The 16,008-nt window shown below is 40.5% G+C and overlaps 1 protein-coding gene across 1 annotated transcript in view; it reads left to right on the forward strand.

Moving 5' to 3' along the window:
- Window positions 1–12,798, forward strand: part of LOC129247260 (angiotensin-converting enzyme) — a 30,826-nt gene extending 18,028 nt beyond the window's left edge. The window contains exons 7-14 of the mRNA XM_054886312.1: window positions 10,313–10,387; window positions 10,451–11,003; window positions 11,070–11,433; window positions 11,493–11,844; window positions 11,906–12,120; window positions 12,198–12,338; window positions 12,400–12,572; window positions 12,636–12,798. Of these exons, the coding sequence (XP_054742287.1) occupies window positions 10,313–10,387; window positions 10,451–11,003; window positions 11,070–11,433; window positions 11,493–11,844; window positions 11,906–12,120; window positions 12,198–12,338; window positions 12,400–12,572; window positions 12,636–12,652 (1,890 nt within the window). The 3' untranslated portion in view covers window positions 12,653–12,798. The remainder of the gene's footprint in view (window positions 1–10,312; window positions 10,388–10,450; window positions 11,004–11,069; window positions 11,434–11,492; window positions 11,845–11,905; window positions 12,121–12,197; window positions 12,339–12,399; window positions 12,573–12,635) is intronic.
- Window positions 12,799–16,008: the final 3,210 nt, after the last annotated feature.

Genomic DNA, 16,008 nt, shown 5'->3' on the forward strand with positions numbered 1-16,008 from the left:
GCTCCAGCGAGTTCATTTTTGGCAATCTTGCTTAGAATGAACCTCGCCTTCGTGTAGCGAGACTTCATGAGGGCACCCTCGGATTTGTGTTTTCTAGCAACCTGACTCTCTCTCTGAGTGCCGTCCGCCGCCTTTTTCGAGGTTTGTGGTAGAACTTTTTGTTGTTGTTGTTGCTTGTTTAGTAGGGGTGTGCTATGGCTGGTACTTCCCTTACTCTTTGCTGACTCAGCCGTTTCTTGACTTGAGGCCAGCAGGGTATCCTCCTCGGAGGATGGTATTGTGTCGCAGCGCGGCACAAATTTTTTGTTTTGTTCGTTTTTTTGTGTGTTCATATCATCTGTTTCTTACGGTTGCTTCGCCTGACTACGTCAAGCTCCACAACCCACGAGTATTTAGGGGAAGTAATGGGGTCCCCCGCGGCAGCGCCCCTTACCGCGGTAAGGCCACAGTTACTCTCGAAGGCGGCCAGGTATTCGAGAGGGAAACTCCGTTCGCGATGCACATGTTTTAATTCCCTGCACCATTCAGTCCTCGGCACGATTCCAAGTACACCTTGACTTGGGAATGTGTTGGTACGGTACTCTCCGTATAGGTGGTTGGACGAGCATCGCACACGCAGTATCGTGTAAGGGTGTTCGACCAATCCCCATACAGAGCTTCCCTCTTAGTTCATGATAGGTTAAATTCCTAAAAGGAGTTTAGCCTTCATTTAAGCCCCATCCCCGCGGCAAGGAGACCAACTACGATGAGGGCCAACAAGTGCTACTTTGGACTAAGTAGGAAACTGAGCAGTAAAGTCTTCTCTCGACGAACAAAACTAACACTCTACGAGGCTCTCATCATGCGCGTCTTAACGTATGGCGCAGAAGCGAACGATGACAACATCCGATGAAGCGACGCTTGTAGTGTTTGAGAAAAAGATTCTGCGTAAGATTTTTTGACCTTTACACGTTGGCAACGGGAAATATTGCAGGCGACGGAACGATGAGCTGTATGAGCTTTACGACGCTCCGGCTCTGAAAGTATTCGATGCGGACCAGCTGGTGGTAGCAAAGGAAAAGGAAGGGCTCCTTTGCGTTGGAAAGATCAGGTGGAGAAGGACTTGGTTTCACTTGTTGTGTCCAACAGTCAATTAAGAAGAAGAAGAAGTTTTATTTATTCATGTGAATATAAAAAAAAATACTTAAATTTTTATTCGAAATGTTCCCCATTTGCTTTTGCACAAGCATTCAAAGGATTACGCCATTCAGCTATTGCAGTGCGCATGGTTTCCATGGATATTGACGTCGCTGCTCGAACCAAAGATTGTTTGGTTCTCTTCAAATTTCTGTGAGGTCTTCCACAGGCCATGTGCTCCAATTGTGACCACAAACTGTAGTCAGATTCAGATCTAGGCTTCCAGACGGCCCATCTTCTACGGCTATGAACCCAGGAATATTGTTTTTCAGCCACTGGTAGGTGGTTTTTGTCTTATGATCTGTAGCGGAATCTTCTTCTAAGACATTCTCATCGTACACTTTTGCGCCAGTCTTAACCCATTTTTTTGCAGAAATGAAGAGATGTAACGTCTTTACAAGACACTTCCCACCAAACCATTACGTAGGCTGGATGATGGCCATGCTGAACTCTTTGTGTTGTCCAGATTTTGTCGTTTTGCTTATTAAAAACTTCTTCAAAAGTGAACATTTTCTTATCTGTGCAAATAATATTTCCATGGCCGTTGACCGTGTGCCACCGAAGAAGCTGATTGCATCTGCCGAGTCTATTTTTTTTAAAGGGCGACGGAAGGCTTTCATGTGGAGATCATCTCTAATTAATCTTGACATGGATCTGGCCTGCTTTCTATGGAATTTCTGCGAATTCTTTCTCGAACGGCTTTTACGGCTGCACTGATTCGAACCACGCGAGGAGGACCACTTCGTTTTCTGTCTGTCTTCAGACGTTTGAGAAAAATTACTGATTGTGCGGTAAACAAACGTTTTCGAAATATTAAGTTTTTAAACCAATTCGTAGATCTCGCTTGCACTTTTATCACACTTAAGTAATGTAATCACTACAATGCGATTTTTCTGAGCTCCCCACTCCATTGCTAACAAGCGAAATTAGCCACGAAACTGAGCGCAATTTTCGAGAAGACAATGCATACGAACAAAAACAAAAGTAACGGAACATTTTTCTGCCAATTTGTTCTCGTCATATGCATTAGAAAATTTGTCACAAAATTTATGGCAAGGCTAAGTATTTCTGCGATGAAAAAGCTCGTTACAAAAAACCATCTGTCGTTCGGAGGCGACTGCATCAAGTTTCGGAATTCCGAACTTTTATTGTAAGGCATTTCATATTGTGGAAAATATACATTGATATTATATGCACATATGTAGGTGTGTATAGGTGTGTGTAAGCAAACACGTTTTGTGAAAGCAAGCAGTGAAAGCAATAAAAATCAGTCGTAAATAAAAATTCATCGCAAATAAAATTCAAAATCGATGCAGTGTGTTTCAAATATGAAATCTGATAGTGCAGTAAACAAGGTTTTCCTAAGTTTTAAGAAAGCAGGTTCTACTTATAATTCCAATTCGAAGCTGATGCAATACTTGGGCCTTGTGCAGTATCCTACAGATTTTTGCCATCTCCGAAAAGCAGATGATTTTTATGATAATATTTTTCATGATAATAATTATGGCCGTGACATTGGCATAGTGTGATGCGATGCCTAGAGATCATATCTACAATTTCACTGACAAGCAGGAGGCGATAAAATCCCTCGCAAAGCAGTCGACAGCCTTCAAAGTAGTATTCAAATGCCACACATCTCTTTACGAGACAGCTGAGTCATTTCTACCGAATATATCATGAGCTCTTCGCGATTGCAACATCGAGGGAATTGTAGGGCCGCCGGACTAGCGAGACTCGGCACTAAACTTACCAACGAGCACATAGACAACGACGTAGATATAGCCTTTTGAAATTGAAATTTGAAAAGGTCGAGCCAAGGAGCACCAGGAGATTTGGTGGCTCTTAAAACACTCAGGCTAAAAAGCCCATTGTATTTAAAGCTTTGGAGAGGGGGTAGATAGTCAAGGAGGGAAGGAGAAAAGTATCAGAGAAAGAGATAGGAAAGAATAGAGACAGAGATAAAGGCAGTTAGCCCTGTGAGAATTTTCCAGATTCTTAGGCAAATCTGTAAATATCCTCCAGATTTAGAGAACGAATATTACTTATTCTCATGACACCGGAACCCAAAACTCGTAGCCGTGCTCTAGGAAAGGCAGGACACTCAGAGAGAAAGTGCTCAGTGCTATCCGTCTCATCCAAGCACGACAGGCACATTGGGTCGTCAATGATTCCAATGGTGGTCATATGCAACCCATGGGTTGTGTCCTGTAACAATACCGACCATCAACCGAACGTCTTTCCTTCCCAATTCTAGTAGAAAGTTTGACAGTTTTCTGTTCGGACTTGTCACAAAACACTTTGCAGTTCTGCAGCGTTCTAGACCGGACCATCGCTCTTTATGTAGATTGCCTACATAGTCGTTGATCCAATTCTTGATTCCTGCGGGACTGATTCCGATTATTGGCTCTGGCCCCTGTGGGGGCACCGCTGATCCACGGTTGGCCAATTCGTCGGCAATTTCGTTTCCTTGAACACCGGAGTGTCCTGGAACCCATATAAGTACAAGCCTGTTTTGTCTTGCGACAGAATTAAGCTTCTTCTTACATTCTTGAACAATCTTCGAGGTTTGCTTCGCGTTCTATAGGGCCTTCAATGCAGCCTGACTGTCACTGAAGACTCCAATCTGTTTCCCGCTCCATCTCCTCTCGATTATCCATTCGGCTACTTTTAGGATGGCAAAAACTTCTGTTTGAAAAACAGTTGCCATTCCCCCCATAGCATAGTGATACTTATAACTATCGTTTAAGTACCATCCGGCTCCAGACCCTATTTCAGTCTTGGACCCATCGGTAAAGAAAATATCCGTCAAACCTCCCTGCACGCATTCTGGATTGCTCCATTGCTCACGCAATGGAAATCTGACATCAAATTTCCTTCCGAATGAAACTGTGGGTATCAGGTCATCTTTAGGTGCCAAAAACAGTGGATACTGCTCCGACAGCAACTTAAAGATTTCTCTGTGTCCCGTAGTTCCATCTTAGTGCCAGAAACCATATTTATGGAGTCTACACATTGCTTTTATTGCTTCCTGTTGTATCTTAAGATCCAGGGGGAGCAAATTAAGCATAGCATTTAGGGCATCACCAGAGGTTGTACTCATGGCACCCGTGATGCATAAACATACACTTCTTTGCAGCCTGTATAGTTCCCGGATTGTGGACTTAACCATGCTCCGTCGCCACCAGACCACAGAAGCGTAAGTGATGATTGGTCTGATAAGTGCCGTGTATATCCATAGGACCACAGCAGGTTTCAGACCCCAAGTTTTGCCAAAGGCTCTACGGCATTGCTGAAAAATCTTCAATGCACGATTCACCTTCAGTGAAACGTGTGTCTCCCAGGTCAGCTTTTTATCCAAGATTACTCCTAGATATTTAACTTCGTTGGAAAGACCAAGTGTCACACCTTTCAGTGTTGGAAGACTGAGTCCATCCAATTTCCGTTTTCTCGTAAACAAGACTATTGTTGTTTTGTTTGGATTAACGGAAAGACCTTGTCTCATGCACCAATCATCGATTTTGTCAAGGACTCTCTGCACTTTCGTGTAAAACCTCCTTAAGGATTTATCCGATGTTAGCGCACTGACATCGTCCGTATATGCTTGGACGTGAAAACCGGGTTCCTGCATCTCCGCTAGTAGAGAGTCTATGACGAAGCACCACAGCAGCGGAGAAAGAACATCCCCTTGGGGACATCCTTGCTTGGCCCTGACTGTGATTAGTTCGTCAATGCTCCCACCAGCGGTTAACAGCCTTTCAGAGAGCATGGAATATATCCATTTTACAATGGTTTGATTAACTCCGTGTCGTTCGGCAGAAGAACATATTGAGCCGAAAGTGGCATTATTAAAAGCCCCCTCAATGCCCACGAACACGCCCATTGTGTATTCGTCATCTTCCACCTCGGCTTCAATCTTGCTAGCAAGATCGTGTAAGGCTGGTTCACATGATTTTCCACTATGGTAAGCGTGTTGATTTCTACTAAGTGGACTTCTCGGCAATACCCCCACTCGAATATGTTTCTCCACCACTCGTTCCAGACTTTGCAACATGAACGATGTCAAACTGATTGGTCTAAAATTTTTTGCTAGGGAATAGTCATCTTTTCCTGGTTTCGGTATAAATACTACACTTCCGCGTCGCCATTGGGATGGTATATAACCAAATGCAAGATAGGCTGTGAAGATCCAGATCCTCCTTTTCTAAGCATTGCTGGATATACTCCGTCAGGTCCAGGGGACTTAAAGTTCTCAAAGGAAGACAAGGAAAACCTTATCGATTCTTTTGTCACTATCCGACTAGCAATACACCAGCTGTACCTAGAGGTTCCACCGTTGCTACCGTTATTGTTCATGCCACTCTCTACTCTACAGACAAGCACTTATTTTTGAGAAATTAATAAGAACCGCAAGCGCGAGATGGCGTAACGAACCCACCTGCAGAATCGGCCGGCAATTGTTGGCAACTTTCAATGCCAAACATTTAGTATCTCTGCTGAGCCAAAAGAATAATAGTCTTAGCGCACTGACATTTTTCTAAAAATTCTGATTAAAAAGTTTGAAATTTTGATGGAAATTTGTTAGGTTAGCCTGGTTGGCAATTTGTTAAATGTTTTAAGATTTTTTACAATGGTTGAAACTTGCAGTTATGTATTTTTATAAAAAAAAAAATTAAGTAAAAAATAAAAAGTGGTACAAACTTTGTAATATGTCGCGTTGCTATTATTGTGAGCACAGGTGTATACTCGTACATACATATATATGACCATAACTAGTAGGAAGGCGATCTGAGAATTTTGTTTCCATATTTAATTAAATTAATTAGTTTTCTAAAGAAAAGTGGGAGGGATATAATAATTAGAGAGGGGTAATTTTTTATATATAAACAAATTTTTGTATGGCAACTAAAAGTACTTGAAAACTATTATATAAATACTTAAAGGCTCCAAAACGGGGACTCACGCCTATTTGCTGATACTTGCACGTATTTGTGCCTGTCGACTATTATTAAATAGGTTGTCTTTAGCAGTTTTTGCTTTTAAGTCTACAAATCTTGATATTCAATAGAAAAATTTAATACGCTGATGATGGGTTTTATGACAAAAGTATGTATATATGTATGTATGTATTATTATAGGGCAAAATGAAGGTAATTTTTTGTTAATCAGTATGCAAAGCAGACCGTTATCTGGAAACCAGCAGAATTAATTATATTACGAATAGAAATGGGCAAAGCAAATGCGAATTGTAAACTTTTTTATGAATACAGAAATGACCTAATTTCAACAAATCTCGAAAAGTTTTTTTTCCTATATTATTTTTGTATTGTGATGGGGTTCTCAATAAAGACGTAACAATTTTGTATTGAATTAAAAAAGCATAGTTAAATTATTTTATGATCAAGCAATGCCAAAATGTTATGGAAAGGTTTATTCTACATTTTTTATTTATTTTTTTATTATGAAAAATTACCACCGAACTTCTGAGCTGATGATCTCAACTTTAAGCTGCTTTTGGCTGTGCGTGCTGTAGGCTATAGGCGCAGTGGTAAATTTGATTCTATATATTCGTTATTGAAAGCTCCTGTGACAGTGAGATGATTTACTTTTTGAAGTATCGAGTCGGAGTCGTAAGTGCCTTAGTTCAAAATGCCCCAAGTCAATCGAGTTCGCACGTTTCGTAAGAATTGAGAATCTCTTGGTATGTTTTTGCGTTAGACCTTGGTCTACATGCTTGCGAGATCAAACTATCCAGAAGAGTTTCTAGCGTTGAGACTTGCCCGATAGGATATGAAAGGGAGGATTGGACGTTAACCCCCGATTGAGCTGTGAAAAAGTTTAAAGACAATTTTTTTGATACAAATGTCAACGAAAAATCTGCTTCAATTTTAGAAAAAATTTAAGCAAAAAAAATTGTGGATCAGGTGCCGAATATGTGAATCGAACGCAATTTTTCTTCGTTAAAAATTATTGCTATGTTACAATCAATGGAGCTCGCTTTATGAAATATTGGAAAACGAATTATGATGACTAGAATTCGGTGGACTTGACATCAGTAAAATGCGGTTTCGTCAAAATAGCGTCACATGTTGCACAGCTCACCAAATAATGGATTAATTGAAGGAAAAGTTGGGTAATCGTGTAAACTCACAAATTGGTTCGTTCGATTGGACAACTCGCTTATGCGATTTAATGTCGTTGACAATGATCTGCATACGTTAAAATCAGGACCCCATTAGCCGGCCTGCTGTTACTTGGCGGCACTTTTTCTTATTGCTGAAAAGTGGAAGAAATAAATGAATATAGTCTTCGCTATAAAATAAAGTAAAATCTTCACAACAAATACCCGTCACACAAATAAAAGCCAAGGGCCAAGAACAAAAGGGAAGCTGCCCAAATGAATTACGAATGCGCCATGGAAACAGAAATTTAATCTGTTCAAGTTGTCTGAGCGCATCTTTTATTTTTTGTTTTCTTTTTATTTGTGTTTTTGTTGGGGTGTTTCAAAACCTAATTTTGCCGTTTATTATTCGAAAAAAAAGAAAAATGCCTATAACGTCATTGAACTCCGTAATATACAAACCCATGCATGTGGGTGTGTGTGTGTGGAAATGCATAAAACCTGCACAAACGCAGCAAAAAAAAAAATAATAATAAAGAATAATAAAAAGAGAAACCTGATTAATATTTATTTTGTGTTTTTGTGTTGCTTGGTGCTTCTATATTTAATTTCGCGTGATTTTAATTTGTTTTGTGCTTTTAGAGGCTGACTTTGTGGTTATGCAAATTTGATTTTTTTATTTCATTTTTGGTTTGCTTGTGTTTATTTTGGTGATACAATTTAAATTCATAACATGTACCGGCGATTGTTATTCGAGAGAATCTCAATTCAAAAATCAATTGCCAAGCAATATTTTTCCATCGGTAAACACAGCCGTGTATGTACATATGTATGTATATATGGATATGTAGTTTCTATGTATGTATTTATCTATGTAAGTACATTATCGAGTAGGAAATTCAACTCACTTTAAATTGACTAATTGCAAACTATTTTTCACTGATACTTCCACATTGCTCTGATTAGTCTACCATCACTTGATGTTTTCATCCAAGGAGAGGCCTTGAAGGCCATCTGCAGGCTGAAGCACAATGGGAATTGGTACGGCCCCTGTACGGCACTGGACAACATAGTAGGCATGGACTTCGATCCAACGGTCCTTGCCATGCCCCTTGACTCCGTGCCTTCCAGAGTCCTGCTTGACAACAGATAAGGTGTGGTGCTGCCAGAGGCTCAACTGTGGTCAAACTCAGAAAATGAGCCCGGCAAACACCGTTTTCACGAATGACTCCAGGACCGAGCACGGCTCCGGCTCTGGGGTCTTCGTGGAATCCAGCAGTAAAAAACTGCACTTTGCTCTTGAAATGCATGCATCTATGTTTGAAGCGGAGGTGTATGCAGTTCAAGAAGCGATGAACTTTGTTGTGGAAAACAGATGGAGAGGCAGATGTCTGTCTATATGTGTCTGCAGCGACAGCCAAGCTGCGCTCATGGCCTTAGACAGCCCGCCAACCACTTCAAGGGTAGTCGAGTCCTGTAAATCCAGGCTGAACTATGTCGGTAGACATAATAGCCTGATGCTAACATGGGTCCTGGGACACGTGGGAATCGCAGGAAACGAGATCTCTGACTCTTTAGCCAAACTGAGCTCTGAGGCCAACTTTTTTGACCCAGAGCCTGGTTTGCCACTCCCCTCTGCAGCCATCAAAGCCACGGTTAGCAAACGGGTTACTCTAACCCATAAGCGAGCTTGGCAGGCGGAGAGAGGCTGCAGATGGACAAAACTGATGTTACCTGTTATGTCCGACCGACTGTCGCAGTTCCTCCTGTCACTAAGCAGAGGGGACTTTAGGAGGCTGGTTGGACTGACGACGGACCACTTTCTATGGGTAAGTAAAGCACATGGGAAAGGTGGACATCTCAGACAGTGCACTTTGCCCAGCATGTGGAGAGGAGGATGAGACGGCGGACCACTTTCTGTGCGTCTGCCTCGCCTTCGCTCGAATCAGGCTTGATGTCTTTGGCACTGATGTGTTAAGAAGCGACCACCTTGGCTCCTTGGCACCAAAATATCTACTCAGATTTTCACACTTACTACTTACAAGCTTTTGACTGAGAACTTTTGCATGTCGATGGCGCCTACAATCTGAATATCTTAAAGTTGGCCAGATGCTTGTTTGACTTGGAACGTTCCATAAATAAAGTGTGCATTAGGGCGGGTCGATTTAAAAATCGCTCATTGCTCCGTGAAAATCAAATACTAGGGATCAAAATAAGAAACTTTGCCGAAGGAACCATACCTCTAAAACGAATTCTGATGTCCCCCAATTTGTGTCGAACGAAAAATCCCACTTTGACTCATTTAGAGTGCTTCAATCGAGTCCAAATGTAAGACCGACCCCCACTAACTTTGGACGGCCGATCCACCCATGCCAGTGGCACACCCCCTGGAACTCCCCTGAGGGGTTCCCCATACAATAATTTCAAAATATCACCATTTTTGGCCTTTACATGAGAAAAGAAACTAAAAAGTTCTACCCAAATTCGGGGACATCAGAATTCGTTTTAGAGGTATGGTTCCTTCGGCAAAGTTTCTTATTTTGATCCCTAGAATATGATTTTCACAGAGCAATGGGCGATTTTTTTGCCTCCCCACAAATCGACCCGGCCTAGTGTGCATGTATATTGTGTGTATGTATATTATTTTTAAAATATTTCAAAAGCTTGTTTATGCAATAAACTGAACTTATCTTTCACAGGAATGTTTTATGAAAAAGAAAGGTTCTATATTAAATTTTTCAAGCCATAATTAATTTTTATTCAGATCGTAAGTCCGCATCAACCTTAAATGCCTTACCTACATAAGTACATATATAAATATCAAAATAATTTTTTTGTTTTTGTTGAAAACCTAGTTTGAATTATAATTTTTGTGACGCATATGCCGTATACACCTTACGGTCGTGTGCCATTCCACAATCTGTTGTTCATTTCTAAGTAATTTTCAAAAAAAATTTTATTACATAATTTTTCGCATCGAACTAATCGCCTTATTTTTTCTCTTTCCAAAATTTTCAGCTCAAAATTGAAATTCAAAAATATAATTTACTCAACATGAAACTTATTATCGTAGCGCTTTTGGCCACATTGGCGGTGAGTAAAAAAAAAAAAATGTTCTATTAACATTTTTTAAATTAATTTTCACCGCATCCTCAGTTGCACAGCGTCCAGGCAAATCCAACAGATGAGATTAGCGCCGCTGAATACCTTACGAACCTCAACAAAGAGATAGCACGTCGCACAAACCTCGAGACAGAAGCCTCCTGGGCATACGCCTCCAACATTAATGCAGAGAATGAGCGCAAGAAGAACGAAATCTCCGCCGAGGTGGCCAAATTCCAGAAGCAAGTTGCACTTGATATACAAAAATTCAATTGGCAGACATTTAGGTCGGAAGATTTGCGCCGCCAATTCAGAATGCTCTCGAAATTGGGCTACTCAGCGCTCAGCGAGTCTGATTATGCGGAATACTTGGACGTGATGTCTACCATGGAGTCGAATTTCGCCAAAGTTCGTGTTTGTGATTTCAATAATGCCACCAAATGCGATCTCTCGCTTGATCCGGAAGTTGAAGACATCATTTCAAGCAGTCGCGATCCCGAGGAGTTGAAATACTATTGGCGTGAATTTTACGCAAAGGCCGGAACCGCTGTGCGCCCTTCCTTTGAAAAATATGTGAAACTGAATACCAAGGCAGCCAAGTTGAATAGTGAGTGTAGTTGGGATTGCGTTTGATGGAATTTTTTCTATTTGCTAATTTTCTTTAATCCGACAGATTTCACCTCTGGCGCTGAATTGTGGCTGGATGAGTACGAAGACGACACCATTGAGAAGCAACTTGAGGACATTTTCGACGAATTGCGTCCACTCTATCAACAAGTGCATGGTTATGTGCGCTATCGTCTGCGTCAATTCTATGGCGATGAAATTGTATCTGAGAAGGGGCCCATCCCAATGCATCTGCTTGGCAATATGTGGGCTCAACAGTGGTCGAGCGTTGCTGATATTATCGCACCCTTTCCCGAGAAACCGCTTATTGATGTGACCAATGAGATGGTTGCACAAGGCTACACGCCGTTGAAGATGTTCCAGTTGGGTGATGATTTCTTCCAGTCGATGAACTTAACCAAGTTGCCACAGTAAGTTACTGGCTTTCTATTTTTTACTGGATGCCACTTCACCTTTCAAAACACTGCAGAGATTTCTGGGATAAGAGTATTTTGGTGAAGCCAGACGATGGTCGCGACTTGATTTGCCATGCCAGCGCCTGGGACTTCTTTGTGGTGGATGATGTGCGCATCAAGCAATGTACGCGTGTGACGATGGACCAATTTTTCACGGTACACCACGAATTGGGCCACATTCAATACTTCCTGCAATACCAACATTTGCCCTTCCTCTACCGCAACGGCGCTAATCCTGGTTTCCATGAGGCAGTTGGAGATGTGCTCTCACTCTCGGTGTCCACACCCAAGCATTTGGAGCTTGTTGGTCTGTTGAAGAACTATAAACGCGACGAAGAGGCGCGCATCAATCAACTCTTCTTGGCTGTGTGTGAAACATGAATTTTATGGTTGATCGATATTTTGCATATAAAGAATTTCTTTGCAGGCGTTGGATAAGATTGTTTTCCTGCCCTTCGCCTTCACCATGGATAAATACCGGTGGGCATTGTTCCGTGGTGAAGTGGACAAAAAGGAATGGAACTGCGCTTTCTGGAAGTTGCGTGAGGAGTACTCTGGCATTGAACCACCGGTCGTCCGCACTGAAAACGATTTTGATGCACCAGCTAAATATCACGTGTCCGCCGATGTGGAGTACCTAAGGCAGGTTCAACTTTAAATGATACAGAAATGTTCGGCTACAGAAAATTGCTAAAAGAAAGGATATTCTCGTTTTATAGATATTTGGTTTCGTTCATCATTCAATTCCAATTTTACAAATCTGCTTGTATCAAGGCTGGTCAGTACGATCCCTCTAACCCAGAACTGCCTTTGGACAACTGTGATATCTACGGCAGTTTTGAAGCGGGTCAAGCTTTCAAGTAAGTTCGAGGGAAGATCTAGGACAGAGTTGCCATCACAATAACATTTAATACCATTTAGAAACATGCTTTCCTTGGGCGCCTCAAAACCATGGCCCGACGCATTGGAGGCCTTCAATGGTGAACGCACGATGAGCGGCAAAGCTATAGCAGAATACTTCGAACCACTCCGCGAGTGGCTGGAAGCAGAGAATAAGAAGAATAACGTACACATTGGCTGGTCGTCGTCGGACAGTAAGTGCATAAGCTCGGATATTTGAACTTCTCTGATTAACTGATCCTTGACTTTCGTTACAGAATGTGTTTCTTTGTGAGCTCGGCTCGTTCCCCTGATGAGTCAAAGCGAATAACTGCATGCTGGCATTGAGTTTGAAGTCTATTAAATTAAAAAATTTGAATTCCTTAAAAATTTGTAAACTTTTTTCGATAAAAAATTCAGTATTAAAAATTAATGCATAAATTAGAGTACTTTTCAATTTTGGGTATGAACGGACAAACATTTGATGAACACTGATGGCCTCTGCTTATAATCCAAAGTAATGGGTTAAAATTATGGCATCGTATAAATTCTTCTTCTTAATTGGCGCAATAACCGCTTACGCGATTTTGGCCGAGTTCAACAAAGCGCGCCAGTCGTTTTTCGTTCTACCCCGCGTCAGTTGGACACAACAAGTGAAGCCATGTCCTTCTCCACCTGATCTTTCCAAAGCAGAGGAGGACTTCCTCTTCCTCCACCATCGTATAAATTATGTTTTTGTTTTTTGCTTGCGATATAATCCCTACTTTGACTATTTCGAAGAACTTCTAGTCTTCTGATCTAGATTTCTTTTATATTCAAGAGAAGTAGGGCGAATTGGAAATAGAGACACTTATCTAGTATCCTTAGGCAGTCTAGCGGTCTCATATATACCATTAAGTTGAGCTCTATCACGATTTACTGTTGCCTTGTCACGGCACATTGGGTCCAGAATGCAATTTGTCGCCTTGCGAATCTCTTTCAGTGACTTTTTAAAATCAATGACACTATATTTATAGTGGCTCTCAAATGAATCTCAATATCACGATCTTTGGTGAAGTTGAGGACCCTTTAAGGGGGGAAGTTAAAATCAATACTAACACGTATTAAAACATGTCGGCGCCCTTCTAGATCTATCATCAATCTCATTTTTTTTTCATAAACAAACCGCTCTCATGATCCCGGTGACGCCAGCCGATTAGCTGATTATTTCAAATTCGCTGAGTGTTCGTTAACAGTCTGATCTTGGCCATCCTCTCTAATTCTTTCACCATGCCTTGTACTATTGTCCCTATGCAGTTTTCGACTACATATGAAAAGAAACAGTCACACCAACTAACACTTTTGGCCTAACAGCAATGACTCGATCATGGGAATAAACCTAGAGCCGGTTTTTACTCGGGGGCTCTGCAAGTTAAGCAGTCATACCAGCCGCTGGATAACTGCTTCCGGTCTTGGAAATAAATATGAAAGGACTTCTAACCTCTTATTTTCTTTATTCTCTTTAGCGAAAGGCTGCACTGAAACAATCTGTAGCATCTAAACCAGAGCAATCAATGATTGTAAGGGAATGTCAGCAGAAATTCGATGCCGCCTCGGCCCGTTTCTCGCGCATGACATTAATTGAATAGCGGACATGTTGGGATAGTTCAAAGCTCGCTTTTTGACATCAGTAGATAGTTACAGAAATATGCTAAAGCGGTTTGGAATGACTTCTATGTAGACTAATGATAATAACTATAAGGATTTCAGGCTTCTGAAATATTTGAGATCTTGCTAACTAGCAGGACACATGAGATAATGAAGGTAGATTATCGAATATATCTGACATAGGAAGTGGTGCAGTAGAGAAAATACTTTTTATGTTACTTTTATTGTTAGTAGGATTGCTGGTTACGGAGATTCCGTATATGCGCCCGCTACAAAATCCTCTCAAAGTTCGGAAAAAAATTACAAAAAAAAAAAAATGTTTAGTTCTGAAAAATGTAATTCAAATAACAATGGAAAAAATAAAAGCAGTTAGTCGCATGAAAATAAATAAACTATAACTTCATCAACGTGCAATACAACAACAACGTTTTGTACTTTAGAATGTCAGGACAAAAGAATATAGAAAAGAAAAAGTAAAGGACGAACTGTGTTGAACAGCCGACTTAAATTTGATGCTAAAAGCATATGATGATAAAACGAACGGACTTTTGTCATTTCAATTTGTGCGGAAACCCGAATGTAAACGGCGAAAGAAAAAAAAAACAAATCAGAAAATCTACTGGTATCACCTTTAATAGATGCCCTTTGAACTTGATTCCGATTCTCTGCTTGTTTTCCGCAAATTTTTCTAAAACTCTTTCCACCGCTCGTATGTTAGGTTAACTAGTTTAGTTAAAGTTGGGTTAGGTTATGTTAGGTTAAATACACTTGATTAAGGCCAACAATTTTCGGATTAATTTTTGTGTCAAATTTCTTTTCAGGGTAGTCAAACAAATTTTGTGTTTAACCCTTGGTTGCGCGATTGATAAAAAGGATTAGATAACAAACACGCATTCGAATACGAATGCAAGTGAGAACGACGACACGAATACAAACCCGAATATTATTGAGAATATGAATGCAGACGATGAAAAGAATAATAAGCTGGCGCCGATCGTTACGCCGCTACTGCACCAATGGGACGTCACACACTCGCAGATGAGCGCAGTATTGTTGCTATCGTTCTTGACGAATGCGTGTGAAAATACGAATATGACTACAAATACTCATATAAATACGAATGCGAAGACGAATAAAAGTTCGAATTAAAATTCGATTATGAATATGAATTTTGCTAAAATAATTTAAAATCCTTTCCCTTCCACGGTTAGGTGAACATTAGGATGGTAAAAAAATAAGGATAAAAAAGTAAAAAAAAAAATGTTTAATGGTGGCCAAAAAGAAGAGACACTCATTGGCCCCTATTATGAGTTGCATTCGATCTTCGATATTCGTTGGTTGTCGAAGATCGAAAATCGAATGTCAATTTGGTATTATGAGCGGTGCAACGCTGTCGAAATTTTCGTTGTATACTGAATTTAGAGTCGAATGCAATTTTGCTTTCGATTGTGCAGCGTATTGTGGGAAAACTTGTTAAAATGTAAGTTGTTTGCGATTATTTATTGTTTTATAGTAACCAAATAATAAATATATACTATATTTCTTAATATTATGCAGGTCGAAAGTCGTGAGTACCAAACAGCAACTAGAAAGGCTAGTTGCATTAATGGAAGAGAATCCACAATTCGCAAAAGGGATTTCCACCAAAGTACAAGCAGCAAAAAAATGGGAGGAATTTACAACGGAGCTGAATTGCTTGGGACCACCAGTTAGAACGGCAGCAAAATGGGCTAAGGTTAATAATGGTTTTTTTTATGATGTTTATAGAAATACATTTTTATTTTCCCTTGGCAGGTATGGGCTGAAATACGTAGAGGAACTGAAATACATATTTTTTTCGAATGGCGAATTCAATTAATAAAGAAAATTTATAAAAAAAATAAAACAGAAACTGTGGCGTAAAGGTTTCTATTTAATACTTTTTAGATTTTTCTATAATCTAAGAATTTCATTTCTTATGTTTTCTGCTTCTCCGTTATTTGGCTCCACTTCAATATCTCCAGC

Source organism: Anastrepha obliqua, chromosome 5 (genome assembly GCF_027943255.1).
Source record: "Anastrepha obliqua isolate idAnaObli1 chromosome 5, idAnaObli1_1.0, whole genome shotgun sequence".
Classification (NCBI taxonomy): Eukaryota; Metazoa; Arthropoda; class Insecta; order Diptera; family Tephritidae; genus Anastrepha; species Anastrepha obliqua.